Raw genomic sequence first — 22,104 nt, 5'->3', positions numbered from 1 at the left:
TCAACAGCAAAAACAAAGAGAATTAACACAAAGGCTGTGGGTACCACACCTATAAGGGGTCTTAATCTACATCACTTGAGGAAACTAACAAAAGCAGACCATGACCTAAAAATGCCCACACAGGAGTGAAAGAGAAATTCATCACAATATATGCAAAAAAAATTTTTTTTATTAAAAAAAAAGTTAACACAACACCTCCTAAAGTTTCTAATTCACCAGCAACTGACTCCAAGATATTGAAGTGGATGAACTATCAGATAAAGAATCAAAAGGAACAATTATAAATATTATCAATGAATTCCAAGAGAGTAAAGGAAAACAGCAGAATTAATTAAGGAAGCCAGTAAAAATACAAAGAATCAATAAAAGGAATAGATTTTTAAAAAGATAAACAAGATCAATAAGCCATTAGCCAAACTAACAGAGAGAGAAAGAGAGAGAGAGAGAGAGAGAGAGAGAGAGAGAGAAGACCAAATTAATAAAATTAATAAATTGGAAAATCTAGAAGAAATGGAAACATTTCTAGACACATATGACCTGCCAAAATTGGATCAAGGGGGCCTAAACAGACCAATAACTGGCAATGAGATAGAAGCAGTAATTTTAAAAAATCTTTCAACAAAACAAAACAAACAAAATAAAAAACTTTCTAACAAAGCCCAGGACCAGATGGACTCTCAAATGAATTCTACAAGACCTTTAAAGAAGAATTAAGACCAATGTTCCTCATATTATTCCATGAAATAGAAAGGGACAAAACATTTCCAAATTCATTCTATGAAGTCAGTATCACATTCAAAACCACATAAAGATAGGGAACTTACCCTAAAATCATAAAGGTTATCTACAAAAAATCCCAAAACAGACATCAGTGAATGATAAAGAACTGAAAGCATTTCCTTTAAAAACTGGAAAAAGACAAGGATGTCAATTCTCACCACTTCTATTTAATATAGTGGCTCGGGAGGCTGAAGCAGGAGGATCTCGAGTTCAAAGCCAGCCTCAGCAAAAGCAAGGCACTAAGCAACTCAGTGAGACCCTGTCTCTAAATAAAATACAAACTAAGGCTGGGGATGTGGCTCAGTGGTCGAGTGCCCCTGAGTTCAATTCCTGGTACCAAAAAAAAAAAAAGCACAAGTACTTGAAAGAAAGAAAGAATGAGGAGGTTTATCCTTTGTATTATCCCACACTTTATGTCTAATGTTTCTAAAATCCAAGACAGGTATCATAGAGGAATGTGGGTACTGCAAGTTCTTCCGGCCAGGGCACATTGCCATTTCTAACAGACTATGCTGGATTTTTCTCAGCACTCAACTTTGAGATTTCAGCTGATATTGGCTGGTTGGCTATAAATGATTAAACCAATCCCAGCCAGTCTTTATCTTGAATATGGCTAATCTGAATTGGAAATAAGTCACCATTATCAGCATCCAATGTCCTAATTAACATTCTGATAGCAATCAGCAACTTGGTTCACCATTGTTTTGTTTTCTATTTTTTTTATTAGTGTATTTTAGATTTATAGAATTAGGTTTCTTTGTGGCTTATTCATACATGCAAATAACACACTTTTATCATATCCACCCTTAGTGTTGTTTCAGAAAACATTTATGGGGAACATTTCTGAGGTCATTTGATATCAACTTAGAGAAGTCTAACAATTTCTGCGGAGTGTAAGTAAGCTCCAGTTTTCTTTATTAACAGGTGCACGGGGCATTACCAATGGCATCACAAACTCTTGCAAGGTGCTAAGCTCATGGTATGTGTCCAGTAATTACTTGTTGAGAATGATGAGTTGCCTGATTAATATCAGTTCTGTCCTCCTGTCTACAAGTTTTCTGACACTTTCCAAAATATATACAGATAGCATTTCAGATGTGTACTCTCTTTCTCTAAGCCACTGTTCATTAGTCTTTTTAAATTCTTCCAGGCTACAAGGAGCCCTGGCTTTCTTCACTCAACCTCTTAACCCAAGCAGATTCCCATCCCTCACTGCCCCAAGGCTCACACTAACTATTTCTTCTTTAGAATACAACACTTCACCAGCAAGAGTTGCTTTCTCAGTCCTGATAATGGCAGGTCAGTGTCACCTGCTCCTCTGTTAGTGACAGTAACCAGCCTCCTTGGGGACTTAAAGGGTAAATGCCTTTAGGCCCTTAGATTAGCTGCAAATTTGACATCTGTCGACCTTTAGAGAATACATCTGGCTTAATTGAGCAGGAAAGTGATGGTGGCAGAAAAAGATTAGCTTGCTCAAGCTAATGGCAGCCTGGCCTTTCTTTCCTCTTCTCTCTCAAATCCACACTAAAGCACCTGTGACTCATCCATACCAAGTGAGATTTTTCACACCAGCAAAGCTGATAGATCTCTCCACAGCATTAAGCAAGCAGCTGCAAGGGCTCTCTCTCTTCCCTAAGACAAGTGGATCTGTCAAGTCCCAAAGATCATCTCATTTTTGCTGTTGCCCAGCTCAGTGAACAAATGAGGACAATAAGTCAAGCAAGTTTTATGGTCTGCACATTTTAATTGATTTAGTGGACTTAGTTATGAAAAGAAAGTCATCATGGTCTTTCTGTAAGTATGGGCATCACAGTAAGCGCAACTCCAACCTTTCATTTATTGTCAGAATGCTACCTGTGGACCTAGCAACGTCCACAGGGGCAGCTGATTCACCTAGACTGCCAGGGCAGACAAGGAAGAAAGAGGAGGAAAGGAAGAAGAAAAAAGAATGAAAAGGAAAAGGGGGGAAATGAGCAGAGGTACATAAGGCAATGCCACATTACAGCTAGCAGTAGCAGTTCAAGGACATTTATGACCTAAAGCCAGAAAATCTAAGTTTAAATTCCATTCTGCCCATTATAAGTCCGATGACCTGAGGCAAGTTTCTTACCTTCCATGACCTCATCAGGAAAATGAGAATGATAATGTTTATTGCATGAAGTTGTGAAGATTAAACACCAAATACTGACAGAACACTCTGCCAGAAACATTCTAAGTGCTTTGCATACATTAACTCAATCCTCTCAACAGCTTTCTGAGCTGGGTGTGTATCAGTTTCCAATTGCTGCTGTAACAAATTACCACAAACTTTTTGGCTTAAAACAACACAAATATATTATCTTAGAGTTCTAGGGTTAGAAAGTCCTAAAATCCAGAGTCAACAGGGATGTAATACCTTATGGAAGCTCCAGAGCAGAATCAATTCCCTTCCCCTTTGGGATTCTAAAGCCAGACTGTGGGTTCATGGCTCCTTCCTTGCATCTCTCAAGCTTGACCTCTGGTTCTATTCTGACTTTTTTTTCCCTCTCATCTGTGCTGCCTTCCTCTTACAGAACCATTGCAATTATATACTGCTCACCCCCATAATCCAAATTAATATTCCCATCACAAGATCCTTAAACTCAATTATACCTGCAAAGTCCTTTTTGCCATCTAAGGTAGCACTAATCTGGTGATTAGAACATGGAGATCTTTGGGGTCTTTTTGTCTACCACAGGTGCTACTATTATCCCCACTCCATAAGTGAGAAATTGATAATGCAGAAATATGAAGTAACTTTCCAAAGCCATGCCTTCCCCCATACTTCCTCCCTTTCAGAGGTTCCTATACATGGCATGAGGAAGCACTGTGCTGGGTTAACTCTTGTTATGCTACAGGTGTTAAAGGTGGAATGACAATGATGCTATAGCTTCAAGTCAGTGGCACCAACACCACAGGTGGGTCTGCCCTTGGCTATACAGAGGGTGGTCTTGCATTGACAGAATTTAGGTTTGGGGGGAAGCAAGGCATGAGTGGGAATCCTGCTCCTCTCCTACAGCTGTGGCTTATGAGCAGGCAGCCTGGGCCTCAATGTCTTCATCTGCTGAATGAGGCTGAAATGAAAACCTCATCCTAAAAAGGTGTCAGGGCAGTGAAAGGAGATCCCACTTAGCAGTTTCAAAGTACCAAAGCAAAGTCAGTGTCAGCAACCATTCACGTACTCAATGAGCCAAAGAAACATTGGTTATCCGTGCTATGACTTGAATACAAGGGATGCTGGAAAAGGAAAAGATGCTTTGGCATCTCCGTCCGGCACTTACCAACACAGGTTCCCTTCCTGTTGTAGAAACCGTCACCACAGCTGTTCTCACAGCTGCCATCTCGCAGCACTTGCAGGGGATCTTTGCAGGCCACACAGTGCTTCTCTGTGGGGCCCCAGCAGCGTGCACAAGACTCATGACAGCCTGCAGGTAAAGAGCAAAATCAGTGAACAATGACTGCAGGTCACTTTTCTTTTAGAGGTTTGGATTTACAAGGAGGCTGTTGATTGGCTCCTTGGTTCCTGGACTGTAATGCACCTAGGTACACCTCAGGAGAAATGAACCTCCCCACTCAGCACGTGGGGCGGGGGGAGGTTGATAAAAAAGCAAACTATGGCCAGGAGGATGACTTCAGGAAATGATCGCTAAGAGATGTGGAACAGGAAAGTCGGGGTTTGGAGTACTGGGAGTCACAGGGCAGGAAATCATCATTTTCTAGGCACAAATGGGACTGTTTAATGAAATCAGATGGCCGTGCATCTTCGACTTTTACAATCACACAGCAGAGTGTCAACAGTATAACCCTCCAACACCTCCACCATTAGACCTTTCAAGGATGGAGAACTACTTGGTATCTGGGTCCTCTCTCTCTCCCTCCCCAACCCCTTGACCCCCACTAGCTTCTGTCCTTCCTCACAACTTTCATCCGCATTTTTCCTGCCATAATGTCTACCCTGTACATGAATCTGAAGGATTCATGAGGTCTGCTTTTTTCTTATGCCTTTGGTTCCAACCATAGGTTGCTCCAAGACTACAGTAGTTCCCTTCACCAATTTTGTCCCACATACCTGGTATAAAACATGGATAAAAATATGTAATTATATGGTAAGAACATAATTATATTACAATATACTAATTGAAATAATTATATGGGTGTATATATCTACACTATAGATTATGATTTCTGACCTATCTTAATGTACCTGTCTTGCTTTTGTAGAAATATTCACAGAACAGAAAAATTGGGACTCAATGGGTTAACATTCTACAATTTTCTTCTCTTCCAACATTTGGGCTTTATTATTATTATTATTACCATTCATACTTGCTCTTTACCTTATTACTTCTACAAAGCAAAGCCTAAACTAACTAATTGAATATTTTCAGAATTGGCAAGCTGGCTGTATAGCTAAATCCACCTATACTTTGGTTAATACATCCTAATTTCTTAAATGCTTGCTTCACAATGGAGCACAACCTATTTTGCAGAGGCATTGATTCTGATCAAAATTGGTAGAGGGAATGAATGTGTTTGCTGCTGGTAAGTGACTTGGTAATCATACCTTAGCAATTTAATTAGGAATCCCTTTTCCAGGCAGATGATAGGGTACCTACATTGCAAACTTCAAGATCCAATCCTCTTCTCTCAGTTCTAAATTGCACAAGAAAGTCTTAATTTCAGACAATTTTTCTCCTCAACAAATTTAAAGATAATTACTAATTTTGTTAAATGCTAGGAACACTCTGCCATAAAGAGTAACAGTCGTGTGGGTGGTGGGGCCCACTTCATAGATCTGAAGGATGGGAAGTGAGCAGCTATGGGGAGAATCAGAGAACAGCACAGTAACATTCTTGAGAATGGAAGGAGTTCAGGTGTTCAGGGAAATGAAGTCTGCCCTGGTGGCTGGAGCTGCTGGGGCACTGTGGGGCACAGTGGTACCATTAAGGGTTGAAGCCACATGCAGAGGGATGATCAAACTTAACATTGAAAACCACAGGGAATTAGGCATTTAATCCTAACTTGAAGTCACTAATGGGTTCATTCAAGAGCCACACTACTCACTTAGATTTTCAAAGATCCCTCTGGCTGTCATGGAGAGAGGGTCAGGATGTGCAGGTAAGCAGGAAGAACTACCTGTGGTCTAGGTGAGTCATGAGGATAGCCTGGACTAATTGGGTGGGATAGAGAGATGGAAGAAAGTTTCCTTACTTATTATCTGGTTCCATCGAGAGACTGCAAGCTTGAAGAAGGCAGAGCCCATTTCTAGTTTGTTAACTCTGTGTCGAGCTCAGTGCTTGGTGCTTTAAACATCTCTTGAGTGACTTCATTTATATTCAACTCCTTTATATCTTATAAAGGTTGCACTGGAATTCTGTTCATATTTGGGATAAGCAGCTGGGATTGCATTACAATTAAAAATGTGGATGCAAGGATCTCAGTAACAAACTGCACCTTTAGCATACATAAAATATGCCACTCATTTATTCAGCTACCCTTGATTACTGACTGTCGTCATCATCTGAGGAATCTGTCACTGTTCATGCCTTGGCCTCACTCAAAGTTACCTAACCAACCAAACAGACATAAAGCCCGATCTCATTTCCAAGAAGGTCTGTCAGGCAGATCTATCAACCTGTGACAGAAGCAGCTACCACATACCAGGCTCTATGCTGGCCTGCAGGGGGCTTCCCACCCAGCTACAGGTAAGCCATTTACCTGAGGCCCACTGCAGGAACACCTGCCACACTCCATCACCTAGGCACTCTGGGGCATTGTGCAAATGGCAGTGGGGAGTAACTGTCCAAAGGAATGATGATCCTTTGGACAGTGAGACTTAAAAGACAGCAGAGGCCAGATCACCAAGGTCAAGAGGTCCAAGTAAGGGCCTTGAACCTCATATCACAGAAGAGCTTTAATAAGTTCTGCTTTTTTAGAGAGTTCATTCAGGCAGTAGGGAGAGGACATGGTTAGCTCAAGGCATCTTTAGAGGATGAAGTCATCTTTGTCCAGGGATTGCAGAAGAGACAAGAAATGAAAGCCCAGTTCCCTGGCTCTTCAGTGACTGGCTTGATGGCTGTACACTCAGCTATACTGGCTGCTAAAATAGTGAAATACCTCCAAACTGGTTGGTAAATGTCTCACCCTTACTCTGATACTCTGACTTCTTCCTGGGATCCTTGACCTATCCATACCACGTCCAGCAAGCAAAAGGTCCTATGCAGAAGAGAGTCTGAGAAGCCTGACCTTCTGACTAATCTGAATCTGCTATGCTTCCTGTTAAATATTTTAATATCACCCTTGGTGTTAAATATCAAATCAGGAACCAAAAGATGAGCAGGACTGCCTCTGTGTAAATACAGAGTTGGGGAAGGCATTCAGGCCCCTCACAAACTGATCATTACTATACTTTCTAGCCCTTCTTCTGCTACCCTCCCCACGCTGATTCCAGGGGACAGGGGCTCATAAACATGCCACATGCCTGTTCTTGGGTTCTGGATCCACTACCAGGATTCACTCACCTAACTCATTCTCTCTGCCTCCTTCCTTAGCTTTTGTAATCCTTTTACACTCCAGAGGCCTCCTAAGTTGTTACTGCCTCTGTGAAGCTTTGTTGAAAGTTTCTAAACAAAGTTAGTTACTCCTTTCTCTATGTTCCTGCAGCATTTTATCCATGCCTCTCTTATGGTATTTTCCATTTTGTACTATTTCTTTGCAAATCAATCCCATGCACTGGAACATAGTAACTTCCCAAATGGAGACCATGTTTTAGTCATCTTAAGCCCTTAGTGTCCAGACTGATACCTAGTACACAGTCAGGACTCATTAAATATAAGCCAAATGAATGCACAGTGGATTTTTTAATCCGTTACAGGAAATCCATCCTTTCAGTATCCTTCTACCTGGAAACAACTAACCACAATGTTGTAGTCCTAAGATATGTAAGATCAACTCCAGACTATAAAATGCACTTAAAAAATGCTGAAGTCCAGGTCTGTTTAGGAAGATAAATATTCATGCTGTATCTATATAGAGTACCAAATGCAATACTGGTCCTTGCTACCTTTCTCTTTCTTCCATATTGGGTAAAATGCATGTTCCATGCCAAGTACAATGGCAGAGGGATTTTATTTCAACACAGAGCATGCTGAGCTATCGTTCTGCAGGATGACATACTCCCACTGTGTTTTGCAATTGATTTCTAATTTCTAATACTGAACATATGCTATTGCAGATTATCTCTTCTTGCAAGCTTATTTTTTTCATGTGGCTTTTATTCCATTTTGGGTTCTTATGAAATGTAAAAGTTCACTCCCTGACTTTTCATCATAATTTCTCGTAGTGATACATTTCAGATCATTCAAGTCTTGAATTGTATATTGTGAAAATTGCACCAATAAATTTTTTAAAGGGCGAATAAGGGAAAGTCATCTTATCTCACATGCAGTAGATAATTTATTTGGGAAGGCCCTGACTTTGCTGGAGCAAAACAAGACATGTGTTGGCTTGTCAAGCAATTCATTTCAAAAATGAAAAGCAATGGATTATTTTCCTTTCATCAGCTCTATATAGAAACCTTACTCTGAAAATAAAAAAAACCCTTTTGTACTTGAGTTTTTAAGACTTTTTAAACCTGTGCTTCCCTAAGAATAAAATGTAGCCCCTTTTCCGGGAAGTGTGAAAAGGAATTCCTTTTAAAAACAATCTATTTTTTTCAGAAGCCTTTCCAGGCCAGACAAAAGATCGGATAGCCACAGGCTCAGCCTTTGGATCAAACCTTCCCCTCAGGAAAGAGAAGGTGTATCTTAGGTGTATCTTCTAGGAGCTGTTCAGCAAGATGTCAGGGAATCTGCATTAGCCATTAGCAGATTTCATCAGTGAGGTCAAAGTTCTTTGCTTCTGGTTCTTGTCCATCCTGGAGCAAGGTTTTCACTCTCATCTCACGAATGACTAGGAAGCACTTTGAGCCGATGCTCAAAGTATTATCTGGTGACAGTGGGCAAATTTTCAATAAGAAACTTATCAGATGAAAATTTTTTCTAAAAGTCAATTTCATTGTTCCCTGGTTTTCTGACCTGTGAAGTGGGGATAATATTTGCTGTACCTAATTCATGAGGACATGATGAGCTGAAAAGGTGTTTGAAAAAGAAGAGAATGTTGTATGCCATCCTGTGAGTGGTTTAAGGGAGACCTGGTGAACTTGCCTCAACTGGTGTCAAAGCAATGTGCTTTTAGAGGGAGAAGTTAAAGTGCAGCACGAAATAGAAGGTGGAAGAGACTGTGTGGAAGGTGGGTTCACGTACAAAGGAAAGCCCTGGAGCCCCTGAGGATTACTCCAGCAGCTATGTAAAGGGGATCTGGCCTTTTATCAGAAGCCTCATACTTGAAGTTCTTTCCCTGAAATCTCTACCAAACACAAAAGACCCATTGGAAAGTGACTGAAAATAGTTTGGTGAGGCTCAGATGCATGGAAGACTACTGGCCCCTCTCCTATCCCCTCATCCTGCTCCTCTGCAATCCAGAGACTCACAGGAGGCCAAGACTGGTTGCCTGAGAAGCTCAGATCTCACACATATTTTCAAAGAAGTTCAGAGGATATCTGAGTGATCACCATTTTTGATCCGTTTACTACAATCTTCCATCCCCTACAAGGCTGTGCTTCTGCTTTCCACCTGTCTCCCTCTGTCAACAGAAGGCTTTACACCCTAAAATGATGACATCTTGTCTCCATGTGTTCTGAAAACCCTTAAGTACTTGACAGGGTTTAAAAGAAAAAAAAATACAAACACATGAAAAAATATTCAGCCTCACAAATAGAGATGCACACCCTGAGTGATGAGCAGCAACTAAACAACAGATTCAAAACATATGAAGCAACATGTATGTACCTCAGACCCAGTGCTTAGTGAGGACTAAAAGGAAAGAATGAAGTGTCCACCCTGTAATATCCATGAGCATTTATAGGTATACACAACAACAAAATCACGCACATACAAAAATATAGGCTGAATGGCACCAGAACACTTATGTAAGCTGGGATCTGGGAAGATAAGGGGTAAGAATAAGGAATGAAAAGAACAAGAATAGATCAGCAGAGGGGCAGACAGATTGTTAAGAAAGAGAATAGCCTGGAACAGGTCAGTGATGAAAATGAGCCACGAACTGACAAGTCTGATTAACTCAACCTGTTTTATAGAAATCCCCAAAATAAGTGAATGAAAAAGTTAAGCAGGTTCCATTTTACATGAATTACATTGACAGATTTAAGAAGCACTGTCATACCTGGTGTTGACAGGGTGGTGGCAAGTAGGCACTCTTGTACATTCCTGGCAAAAGTGCAAATTAATATCACTTTTAAGAAAGACAGTAATATGTGAATATGTATCAAAAAGCTTAAAATGGCACCAGGCGTGGTGGCACACGCCTGTAATCCCAGTAACTCGGGAGACTGAGGTAGGAGTATTGCAAGCCAGCCTCAGCAAAGGAAAGGTGCTAAGCAACTCAGTGAGACCCTGTCTCTAAATAAAATACAAGATAGGGCTGGGGATGTGGCTCAGTGGTCGAGTGCCCCTGAATTCAATCCCCAGTACCAAAAAATAAAGAAAGAAAGCTTAAAACGTACACACACACACACACACACACACACACTTGGACCTAGCATCTGAATGTCTAAAAATTTAATAAAAATATTTACCACAATTTTATCATGGTTATTTATAATAGTGATTAATTAGGAACAAATATCGAACATAGAGGATTGCATTACTACAAACAGAAAGTTATACAACAGCTTTACAATCAGATGTTGTTCAAGGATACGTAATAACATGGTGAGAGCAGGAAATGAAGCCATAATTTGATTTTTCTTTGGAAAAATAAATGTGTGCATGGGTATAGACACACGTACAGAGACACATTCATAAATTACAAATACAGAAACCAAAATACTAACAGAAGTGATTTGGGCAAGTTTAAGATAGGAATTTTAGCTGATTTTTTTTTACTTTATATTTTATTGCTTTTCCAAATTATTTTTTGGAATAATATGAATTTATTTGGTACTTAGGAGAAAATATTATGAAAGGGAAGGGGGTTTATAGACCTCTTCCCTAAGGCACATGCTAGGTAAGTAGCTAGTTAATTTACTAACCATGCTTGGGATACAACTGAATGATTTGAATTTCTATCAGTGTCTTCTATAGAGACTCAACTTGAACCAATGCTGAGGGAGTCTTTGGCAGGTTCACATGGTGAGAGATTTTACAAGTAGGTGGGCCTTCATTGGTTCATAAGTCAGAGGATAAAGGGAGCCAATCAGCTCACCAGGACCATTCTCAAAGTTATCCCTTATATCTCCTACCCCTCTGCCTGCACTCTTAGATCTACAACCCAAATGTACCCCAAGGGTTTGCAAATGCCATGCCCACCAGGCTTAGATTCACTGGGTCTTCCATTCAATATCTGGTGACCATTGGCAAACACAGCTGCAGAGCTTCCTGGGGTGCCCCCTCATCCCCACAGTTCCCTTAGCCCCTGTTCATTAAATGGCTATTGGCTTCTCCAGGGACTTCTGTTCGTCTATGCAAACTGAAAGCCAAAGGAGGGACCACCAACCAAAGCAAAGCCTTTGATGGGGAGTATTCTCAGACTTCCTGCCCAGATCTCAGATGTGATGACAGGAAGGTGCCCCTCCCTCACTCTTCGAGCAGCATGGAAGGGGACGGGAAGGCGGAGTAGGGATAGTGTTGGAGGAAGAGAGTGGGGAAGAGAAGAAAGAAAGGATGCCACGTGGCCTAGCTAAAATAATTGAGAGACCCAGAAACTGGGCAGAAAGCCAGAAGACTTGTCATAAGTTTGCAACCCACAGCTGAAATATTTGGGGGTTCATATTTATAATAAAGAATGAGATCTGTCTGGAAGATAAACTCCCTTGTATTTGTGGCAGGCTTTTTCTGGTGGTATGTGATGCTTTTGTTCTATCAATGTATGTCTTTGGCATACAAAGCAAAGGGCTATAAGCAGACAAATGCCAAACACAGCCAGTCTCCTGCTAAAGCAACGGTCCCAGGCAAAACATCACCAGCTGCTTTTTCCTTCTTCTATTTATCCTGTACATGAATACCCAAAGAGAGGGGGGACTTGGAATCCCCACTTCACTGGGTCTGGTTTACTCAAGAAACATATTCCCCAAAGGCATCCTGTTGTCCTCCCTTCCACATGGCTTAAAACATTCCCTGAACACTACCCAGGTTCCAGTGATAATTTAGTTCAAAAGTCACCCTTTCAGCACCCTACTATTTTAAAGATAAGGGACAAGAAGAGAAGAAAAGATAAAAGGAAGGAAAAAAAAATTGAGATTCTGCAATTTTCCTGATGCTGCCACACCTAGCCCGGAATTGCTGACAAGGAGTAACTATCAGAAGCCATATAGAAGACAGGTCACCTGTAAGCAAAGTCTAGGCATGCCCATATATTCCTGTCTTCTCTTCTCCATGCAATGACACGTCATATTTTTCTCCATTAAAAAGTCTTCCAGAATGCCTTGTATGGGCTTAGCACTGTGTGAAATTCAGACATATAAAACATGTCCATGTCCCAATAACTGGTCTCCTCCTACTCTATTCCTTTTTAAAACTGTCATTATAGCGCTGGTGGTAATAAATCCACATGACAGTAACTATCTGAAGGTATCTTGTTCACTCATTTAAGGACACTCTTTTCCCACTGAGGAAGCAAGATCCTTAACCACAGGGAATTTGTCTGGTTCACTCTGTATCCCCAGCACCCGGAAAAGGGCCTGAAACATAGAAGAGGCTTGATACATACTTGTTGCCTGCACAGAAGAGATGAGCAGTAGTATCACTCAAAGCAATAAATCCCCTTATACAAAACAGTCAGCAACTAAGCAGCAAAGACCGTGGCTGCTGTAGAATGCCAAAGAAGGACTGAACAGTGCACAGGATGTAAAGAACAGAACAAAACTAATAAAGACAGACTGGTGGGAATGTGCTGGGCCCCAAACTGAACACATGCTCTGGCAATGAAATTGGGACTGATGCTTTGATTTGGGGGCACATTGCTCAAGCCACGGAGGATACCAGCTGGACAATGACTAGCTGTGTAAGGATGGCTTCCGTCTTGCTGAGGATTTCAGAACAGTAGTTGCACAAGTGCCTTTGCCAAGAGGCCCACCCAGGGCACAGTTAGGCCATGATAAGTCACATGCTGAAACTGATTGCCAAAACCCATTAAGTATTCTGTGCTTTGGACCTGGCTCTAGGAGGTCAGCACTTCATTTCCTGAAATGATTGGCTACTCCAGTCAACCATAGTTCCAACAAATAATTAACTTTATAAGTTCCTTTGCTCAAACCACAGCTTTAAAATCTCAACCAGGTCAGCATCCTATATGCAAAATCCACAGGTTTTCTTTCACACTTTCCCTCTCAATATATCCTAATTTAGCTAAAAACCAAATAATTACAAAATGTCATTATCCAATCTGAACATTTTAAAAAAAGTTATAAGGAATATAGTTAACTGTTTTATTATAGTTCCTTCTCAATAACATTTAAAAGTATATTTTCTTTTAAATCAGACATTAATGGCACAAAACTCCTTGTTTACTGATGCAAGACATTTGGTTTTTATCACCATAGGTTAAAAAACAAATAGTTTCACTAGTGTCCATAGCTTCCTTTTATTGTCTACATACTATGAACCAAGCATATTTATGCTTTTCAAACATCTTCCCTGTTCCTCATAATAACAGTGTAAAGTAGATAATATTATCCCCATTTTAGAGTTGAGGGAATTGAAGTTAACCAAATTGCCCAGAATCATATAGAAATAAGTGGTAGAATGGAGATTCAAAATAATCCTTTACTTTATGATCTCATAAAATGTCTAAATGTCTTGATTCTTTAGGTTTCAATATCTATGGCCATAAAATACTCAAATATAGAAAAAACTTCAAAGGTGTTTACTGGGTTGGTTCATTGTTGTTTTCTATCTCTGCAAGCAATGGCTAACCATTCACTATAAAGTCAAAGACTGAATCTTACTTCTCTTCATATCCTCAGAACCAGGTACAGTGGTCAACAGAGACTGAATTGGGGAATTGGAGAAAGGAACATAGAATAAGTTCAGTGGGAAACAGAAATTCAGATCTCTCAATGTGTAACAGAGGACTTGCCAGGTATGGCGCACCATCTCCTACAATATATGTGAATGCATTCACTTAGTCTTCATGGCATTGCCACGTGGCAGATATTATTGACTCTCAGTTTTACCCATAGACAACTGAAACATGAGGTTAAAGACTATGTAAAAAACTACAAAAAAATTAAGAAAAATAAAAAAGACTATCTAGGAGATGGAGCCAAGATTAGAATCCAGCTGGTTTGGCTCCAGAGCCTAAGCTTTTGACCATTGTGCCCTGCTCCCTCCCAACCCTAGATCTGCAGAATTAAGGCAACATTTGCTATGGGAACACACAGCTCCATCCTCAGGCCTTTATGAATAATTTGAGTTTTAAACAGAAAAACTAAATATCAATACACATGAAAAAATGAGATAAATTCTATTCTTTCTCCATTCAAAGTTTAGTCTTATGAGCTCCTTCTTTTAATTTTGCATGACATGTGTTGTTGGCTGTTTTAGCTCTTCTTAAAGGCTTTTATGACTAGGCTTTATGTGCACAAGACAATGGTCCCACCAAAGTAGAACACAAGTTGATTTTAAAAGATGGGGCAAGATGAGCAAGGACAAATGTTCTCAAGACCTGGAAAGTACAGTCTGGATCTAAATTTAGATTTAACACTAGAGTTTCTAAGATGATAAAATGAGAAAGAATAGAACCAGAACAAGTGGTACCAAAGAGCCACGAAGGAAAGGTGCAAAGTCATTTGGCATGGTGGGGGAGGGAGGGTCAAGGAACGGCCATACTCAGTTGAAGCCTGACCATCAAGCTGCAGGTGATTAAGAGATGGGCTTTGATATTTAAATTTCTTTTTATTAATTAATTTATTTTCTGTTATTTTTTTGGCACCCGGGATTGAACCCAGGGGCACTTAACCACTGCACCACATCCCCGGCCCTTTTATTACATTTCATTTAGAAACAGGTTCTCACTGAATTGCTTAGGGCCTCACTAAATTGCCAACTCTGGCTTTGAACTCACAATCCTCCCATCTCAGCCTCCTGAGCTGCTGGGATTTTAGGCATGTGCCACCATGCTCAACCAAGAGATGGGCTTTTAATTCCTGGAAATGGGTCAGAACAGGACAGCAAGCAGGAATAAAAGCAGAAGCCCAATCCTAGTATCTAAGTTACACAGGGTCAACAAAAGTGCAACAGAGTGGGCAAAAAAGGATGCTAAACAAGATCCAGCTGGTGGCATAGGAAGCACAGAGGTTAAAGCAGGAACATGAGTGCCAGGACTGAAATGCACAGTTTGGGCCCTGACAGGGTGATTACTCTATGGTCCTACCTGCCATGGAGAAGAGGCAACTTACATATGGCTTTGTCCCTGACTTAGATTGTTATAAAAAACTAGGAAATGTTGAGTTATAATGTAAAGTGATCAAATCATCAAACTCCAAAATTGGGGAAGGCAGGGGAGATGAAGCAGGGATTGGTATGGGATGCATAATGTAGCCTATAATTACAACATGATTTGGTTTTATCTAACCCAAGATGCAACAGTAATACTGATAAATGCACACATGTTTAAATGCATAGGTGTATGCATGTATGCACATGCATGACTGCGTGTTTATACCACCAAAATCAAGCATAAAGGGAAAAATAATAAGAGCCCCTTAAGATGGGATCCTTGGGCAGGCCTAATACTTTCCTGTCCCCCCTCTGGTTGACTTGCTCATATTTTTTTGTTTAGACTCATGGATGTGTGCTACTTGGCTCTGTCCCATATTTTTCCCTCTGCCCTATATTCAATATAGTGAGCATGAATATTAATCAGGTAATTTCTGTTCATTAGTTTTCTCAGCACAGTGTTCACTTTCTTTTGGTTTTGATGTGTCAATAAAGTAGAGAATTATCCCAGTCATAGCATAAATGACCCTGCCCAAGCAAAACAATCCAGAAGAATGTGTTAGTATCAAAAATGGCAGGCTTCTTTTTGAAAAGTTTAGCACGTATTGAAAGAATACTGGCTGGCTGACCCACTTCCAAGGTCAATGGTGAAGAGTCAACAAAAATGCACAAGCACAAATGTTACAAAAAGTTCCAATGCTGAGAAAGATTATTTGCAAAGATAATTTGGGCAGCCTTGGTGCCAAGAATGTATCTGGAAATTGATCACAAATCTAGCTTTAATTTTTAAGATCATTCTCTCTCTCTCTCTCTCTCCTCTCACTTCTCGTCTCTCTCCCACTCTCCTCTTGCTGTTTTTTTTTTCTCCTATTTTATGCATAAAAATGCAACCAGCCTGAACTAAAGCAAATTGGTTTAATTCCCTGGAGGGAGCATGAACAAATTTTCCCAGCAACTTTCTACTAGAGGCATTTGTGTGTGGGTATGTGGATGGAATGTGAAGCAGGCAGCTACATAAACCAGTAATCAAATGAAACATTACCCATTTCAAAATGCCCTAAAACAGCATTAGCATCACCAATTAAAACACTAGGCATGGGAGAAAGGAAAATGGCAAAAGGAACAAAAAGGAAATGTGTATGTGGCATGTGTGTATCCCAGAAGGTGGAGGTGATACACAGGGAGGTGAACAATCTAGAGGGAATGAATTCTTCTCTAAAGGCAAATCTGTCACAGGAATGTTAGCAGGAGGTCTCTTTGATGGGATTGAAGAAAAGAGTAAGGAATACATTCAATAATTTCATCAAATTGAAATTTCAGCAGTTTACTTAAATTGTCCCACCATTACACATTCACAAAGCCGTTTCTATGTGCTCATTCCAAGCCCCTTCTAAAATCACAGGTAAATAGAATAAGATAAACCATAAACACTAAGATTTGTCTTCTCCTTTATGGCTTAGACTTATTTATGGAGACATTGGGTCCTTCAAGGGAATGAAGGAACCACTCATTCACTTATCCTACCTGGATCAATAAAAGAGTACTTTGTGCAACCCTGAATGCTGGGGATGCAGAGATTCAGAAGTCACACTTGGAGATCTCAAAGAGCCGCCCAGCTCCTTCCACATTCCATCACAAGACTGTCACAAAACAGTCCCTTCTTCCTCATATTTCTATGGGCCTAAACAGCACGAGTGTTTCCTTTCAAGACTGTTCCTATAATCCAATGGACTCTGACTGTGACCCATGACCTGGGATGGAGGGAACCAGCAGCCCCTCCACTTAGGACCCACACATGGAGTACCTGCAGCCTGCACATCTGCCGAGCTCAGGGCACTTGTTCTCTTTAACTCCTTTCCCTCCAAATGCTTTTCCTGAAAAATCTCATCTAAGGCATGAAAGAGGACCATTATCAGATGGCCCTCAGATTGGCCCACTTTCCAATTCTCCTCACAGATCCACTGTTCTCAGCTGCAGGGCACAGATATTGCAGCTCCCAGGCATGATGGCAGAGACCCTCTGCTGGTCCATCCTCGTTTTCAGATTTACCCGCTACCACAAGCCTGGCCTTAGGGTCTGGGCACATCTTTTTGTTGTTGTTGTTCTAATTAGTTATACATGACAGCAGGATGCATTTTGTTTCATTGTACACAAATGGAGCAGATCTTATTATCCTTCTAAAGACAAACTTTCATCTCCCTTCTTTGCCTTTAGGCTTTTACCACTACCCTTCTCTCTCATTCTTCATTTAAAAGATTCTTTACACATTTACTTGTTTTACTTATACTAAAGGTTATAATCACTATTGAAAAATTGCTCAGGTATAAGTAAATTATATTATATTATGGCCACTTCTACCTCTGGAGATTATAATAATATTCAGAATTTTTTTAAAAAAGAATTTCAACTAGATCTTAATTTAAAACAAAATTAAAAATGTAAAATAAAATTAGGCATATAAATCTACTAAAGTATATAGATACTAGAATAATCTAATAATGTTATGAAAAACAAATGTGTCATCTCTTCCATTCATCATTCTTTTCATTCCATCAGAAGCCTTATTCAGAGTTTCTTCCTGTCTTAGAATAATTAGTTGCCATAACAAAATAACTGAGGCCAAGTGACTTATTATGTGTAAAGGTTTATTTGGCCCTTGATTTTATTGGCTGGAAGATCAAAAGAGTAGGGCACCTGCATCCTGGGAAGGAGCCTCCACCTGCGTCACAACATGGTAAAGAAGAAGAAATGCAATAGGCCACATGCAGAAGAAGTCACACATATGAGTGAGTTTGCTTTATAACTTCTCACTCTTGTGGTACTGATCCGGTCCCATAAGAGCCAAATCTCCAAGAGGTGCCATTAATTCATTCATGAGACGTGGGGCCCCCATGACCTAATTATTTTCCATGAGGCTCTACCTCTTAAATTTCTTACCACCTAAACACTGCCATGGGGGAACCCAGCTCCAGCTCATGTCCTCAAGGGGGCAAATCCATCTAAACATTGCATTTCTATTTGAAAAATAGCTTTCATCTCCTGGTAGCCCCAAGTCTCTGATGAGTGAGGGTAACGAGCTTCCTCTGTGGCCCACCTGGCTGGAGCCCAGCAGTGCTTACCTTCACAGGAGTGGCGATCTTGGTAGAAGCCTTCCCCACAGGTGGACACGCACTGCCCACGCCGCATCAGCAGGGGAGGCTGGCAGGAGGAGCACTCTAGCCCACTGGAGCACGTGGAACACTGAGGCTGGCAGGCTGGCTCCAGACAAGAATCAAGGAAGGAAAAGAAACAATTGATTAGTTCAAAAACATCACCCCAGAGCTGACTCAGCTCAATCCTGAGCCTCTGGAGTTCCAGAGAAAAAGACAGAAGCCAATAATATTTCCATAGCCTGTGGTTGTGTCAGCCATCGTTCAAGCACTTTATGTATATACCAATGCCTTTAATGTTCACAACAACCCTATGAGGTAGATACCATTAATCCCAACTTTATGAATAAAGAACAAGCTCTGAGAGGTTAAGTAACCTGCCCAAGTCTACACAGAGTTGGCATTTGAAGACAGGCAATTTGGCTCAGGAGTCTATGATCTTTACTTCTCATCTAATAGCTCCCAATATCTTTGTCACTCAACCTTTTTGCAAATATATTCCTTTCCTCTTTTCCTCCACATCTTATGGCAGATAAAATAAATAACTTTCCAAAAGGTTGAAGATCATAAATCAAAAGAGAAAGTGGGGAGAAGTGAATAATTACAAAAATGATTATAAAAGTGGCTAACGCTTACTGAGCCCTGTCTATATTCTAGACACTATTCTAGGTGCTCAGCAGGTATAGACATTCTTAATCTTCACAAAAACTCTGAAGAAGGTACTAGGATTACCTCCACTTTACAGATAAGAATATTGAGCAAAAGAGAGGCTATGTAGTCACTGCCGGGCTATGACCCTATGTGCTCTTAAATGAATAATTAACCTCCCAAATCAGAGATAAGGGAGAAAGTAACTAGATCCAATGTCAACCAAGCTAAAGTCTCCCAAGTAAGAGCTCCTTCTCAGATGTACAAAAATTATGAAATGAACCTGAACCCTTCCTGAATCCTCAGGTAGCTCAAAAGAGATAAGCTCTCTTAACAATGACCTGTGTGATACAGAGCAAGTCAATTAATTGGCATTAACTTCCCTGCTTTAGGTTCCTCATGTGCAAAACTGGAAAGTTTTAGTAAGTAGTTTTGAAGGACTATGTCAATTGTAAATTTCTATCATGGATTAAATGAGTGTTTTAATAAAAGACACCAAACATCCCAATGATATCACTATCCTTGAAAGTCTTCAAAAATGAAACAAATCCAGCTATGACTCCCTAGCAACCATTTGACTTCCAGACCACCTTTTTCCCAGTTAGTACTGAAATACTTTTAAATGTGAGAAGAAAGAGATCTGAAGGTGGAGAGGCCAAGTAACCAATGGATGGCATTAGCACCTTCTAGTGGTTTTTAGATATTGTGCATTTCCTGTATACAACCCCCTCCTTGACAGTACTGAGCCTCCGTTTGAGAAGACCAATCTCCGAGGAATCTCTCTACCCACTACACAGTGCCACCTCCAGCTTGCCCACCAGGGCCATACCTAAGCAGAGACTGCCAGCTTGGTAAAATCCCAGACCGCAGCTGTGCACACACCGTCCATTCTGCAGCAACTGTGTGGGATCCTGGCAGAGGTCACAGTGATCCGGAGAGTGAGAACAGGTCAAGCAGTCTGGATGACAACGGACTGAAATTAAGGACAAAGAAGAGAAGAGCTCGGTAAAGACCTTAGGATATTTTCATACCCTTCAGAAAAAGAATCCACAGGCTTTATACATACATCTTACAGACAAGATGAAGGACAGAAAACTGTAGAATGGAGGTGCAAAAAGGCCCCCCAAATAGTGAAAAATGCATTTCAATACAAGATTCCAAGGAACCCCTCCTTGTCTGAAATACCACCAACTGCCTTCATAGCCCAAATTAAAGATGCTAAAAGAATAGCCTCGTTAGTGTCTCTACCTGCTGAGAGGATTCGAGAAACAGGAGCAACTATCTCCACAGTATGTGATTTAAACAGAATCAATAATTTACAATGTCTGAGATGTTTCTCTTAAGCTTGGCAAACACAAAAAGGACAGACATGAAAAACCTACAAGGTTTAAAAACAATGATTATTATCTTTTCAAAAACAGCCCATTTTCTTCTTTTTCTCCAGAATCTTAAATCTCATTATCAGTAATTGGGGGCATCACTGACCTTAGTGTTAATTGTCAGCAAAAGACTATGTTCAGGTTCTGAAGTCATCAAGGACCTGATTTTCGACGTATAATGCATAATAATATGTTAAAATATTTGTTTTGGAAAGCCCAAAGAGCCACTGTGGTGGAGGTAACATAATTAAACTATAAAGCTGCTTTGCTTTTCCCTTGATAAACTCTCCAGCGAAACACCGTGATTAGCCAAAATAAGATGTGTGTAACAAGAGCAACTGCCAACGTGAAAAACTGTGGCCCATGGATGAAAACAATTAATTATGAAATATGAATGGAAGAAAGTGCCATTTCTCTAAGAGAGACTAAGCTTATATGTGAATTACTGCTCAGCCACAGCAAGTCGAGAGCTTGCCAACAATTATTAACTGGAACTAATTCAACCCCAGGTGATTTGAAAGCAGAATTGCAGAACAAGTAGATAAAATTTTCTTTTGGAAGAAATTAATGAGTCTTTAAACTTTAAAACCCCATTTGAGAACTCCAAAAGGAACCATCTGCTTAATAGCTCACCTTAAAATAAGAAAGAATAAACGTACATAACAAAATTTGTGTAATTATTCTTGTATTTCCAATAGTGGGAGACAGATTGGCCTTTACAAGTTTTCAAACATGTTATTTGATTTTCACCAAACTTTTACAACATAGATAAGGCATGTTTTGTCAACAAGAAAATTAAGATGAGGTCAATGCCTAAGGTCACACAACTGTAATCAGTTGAGTTTGTCAATTACAGCGTGAAGATTCACTAGAATTTTTTGTTAGAAAAATTAAGGCGGGGGGACGGGGACGCTGGGGTTGTGGCTCAGTGGTAGAGCGCTCGCCTCGTATGTGCAGGGCACTGGGTTAGATCCTCAGCACCACATAAAAATAAATAAACTAAATAGAGATATTGTGTCTAACTACAACTAAAAAATAAATATTAAAAAAAAGAAAAATTAAGGGGGGAAATCCTCTCAAATCAAGTGACTAAAGAGAAAGACATAAGGGAAGAAAAAGAATTTCCCTGAAATTTTTGCCAGAAAAGCCGTTTTATCAGAAATACACAGCACATGGACCCACCTGAAGTACAATCTGGGCAACACTGTCCCTTCACCTGCAGGGCTAGGGTGGCCACTGGACATGGCGGGCAAGAGGGCTCGTAGCAAGTGACCTGAGCGCCCTGGCACTCACACACCCTGCAGGGACCATCTTCCCACTTGTGTCCCTCCTGCATGGAACAGAAAGGATGACAATGGCATCAGGTTGCATGGATGCAGAGTCTGTTTGTAAGGAACTTCCCATTTCCATAAGGACAGAGAGACGGCACTCACCACTCTACCCACACCAGCTCTGGAACAGGACACAGCAGTGGTGTCCCACACTAAAACGGCAAAATTTCTCCTTCTTTGTTTATTGTTGGTTTCTTTTGACAAAGAGCATCAGTTGAATGATTTTTAGGCAGACTCTGAGATA

The 22,104-nt window shown here is 40.5% G+C and overlaps 1 protein-coding gene across 1 annotated transcript in view; it reads right to left on the bottom strand.

Annotated features, from left to right (window-relative positions):
• Nucleotides 1-22,104, bottom strand: part of Fras1 (Fraser extracellular matrix complex subunit 1) — a 424,900-nt gene that overhangs the window by 212,135 nt on the left and 190,661 nt on the right. Inside the window, exons 12-15 of the mRNA XM_076864881.2 lie at nucleotides 21,712-21,859; nucleotides 19,980-20,123; nucleotides 18,473-18,607; nucleotides 4,080-4,223 (exon numbers count right to left, since the gene is read on the bottom strand). Of these exons, the coding sequence (XP_076720996.2) occupies nucleotides 4,080-4,223; nucleotides 18,473-18,607; nucleotides 19,980-20,123; nucleotides 21,712-21,859 (571 nt within the window). The remainder of the gene's footprint in view (nucleotides 1-4,079; nucleotides 4,224-18,472; nucleotides 18,608-19,979; nucleotides 20,124-21,711; nucleotides 21,860-22,104) is intronic.

The sequence above is a fragment of the Callospermophilus lateralis genome, chromosome 8 (assembly GCF_048772815.1).
Source record: "Callospermophilus lateralis isolate mCalLat2 chromosome 8, mCalLat2.hap1, whole genome shotgun sequence".
NCBI lineage: Eukaryota > Metazoa > Chordata > Mammalia > Rodentia > Sciuridae > Callospermophilus > Callospermophilus lateralis.
The sequence above is the reverse complement of the archived record's forward strand: the minus strand, read 5'-3'. Positions and strand labels throughout refer to the sequence as shown.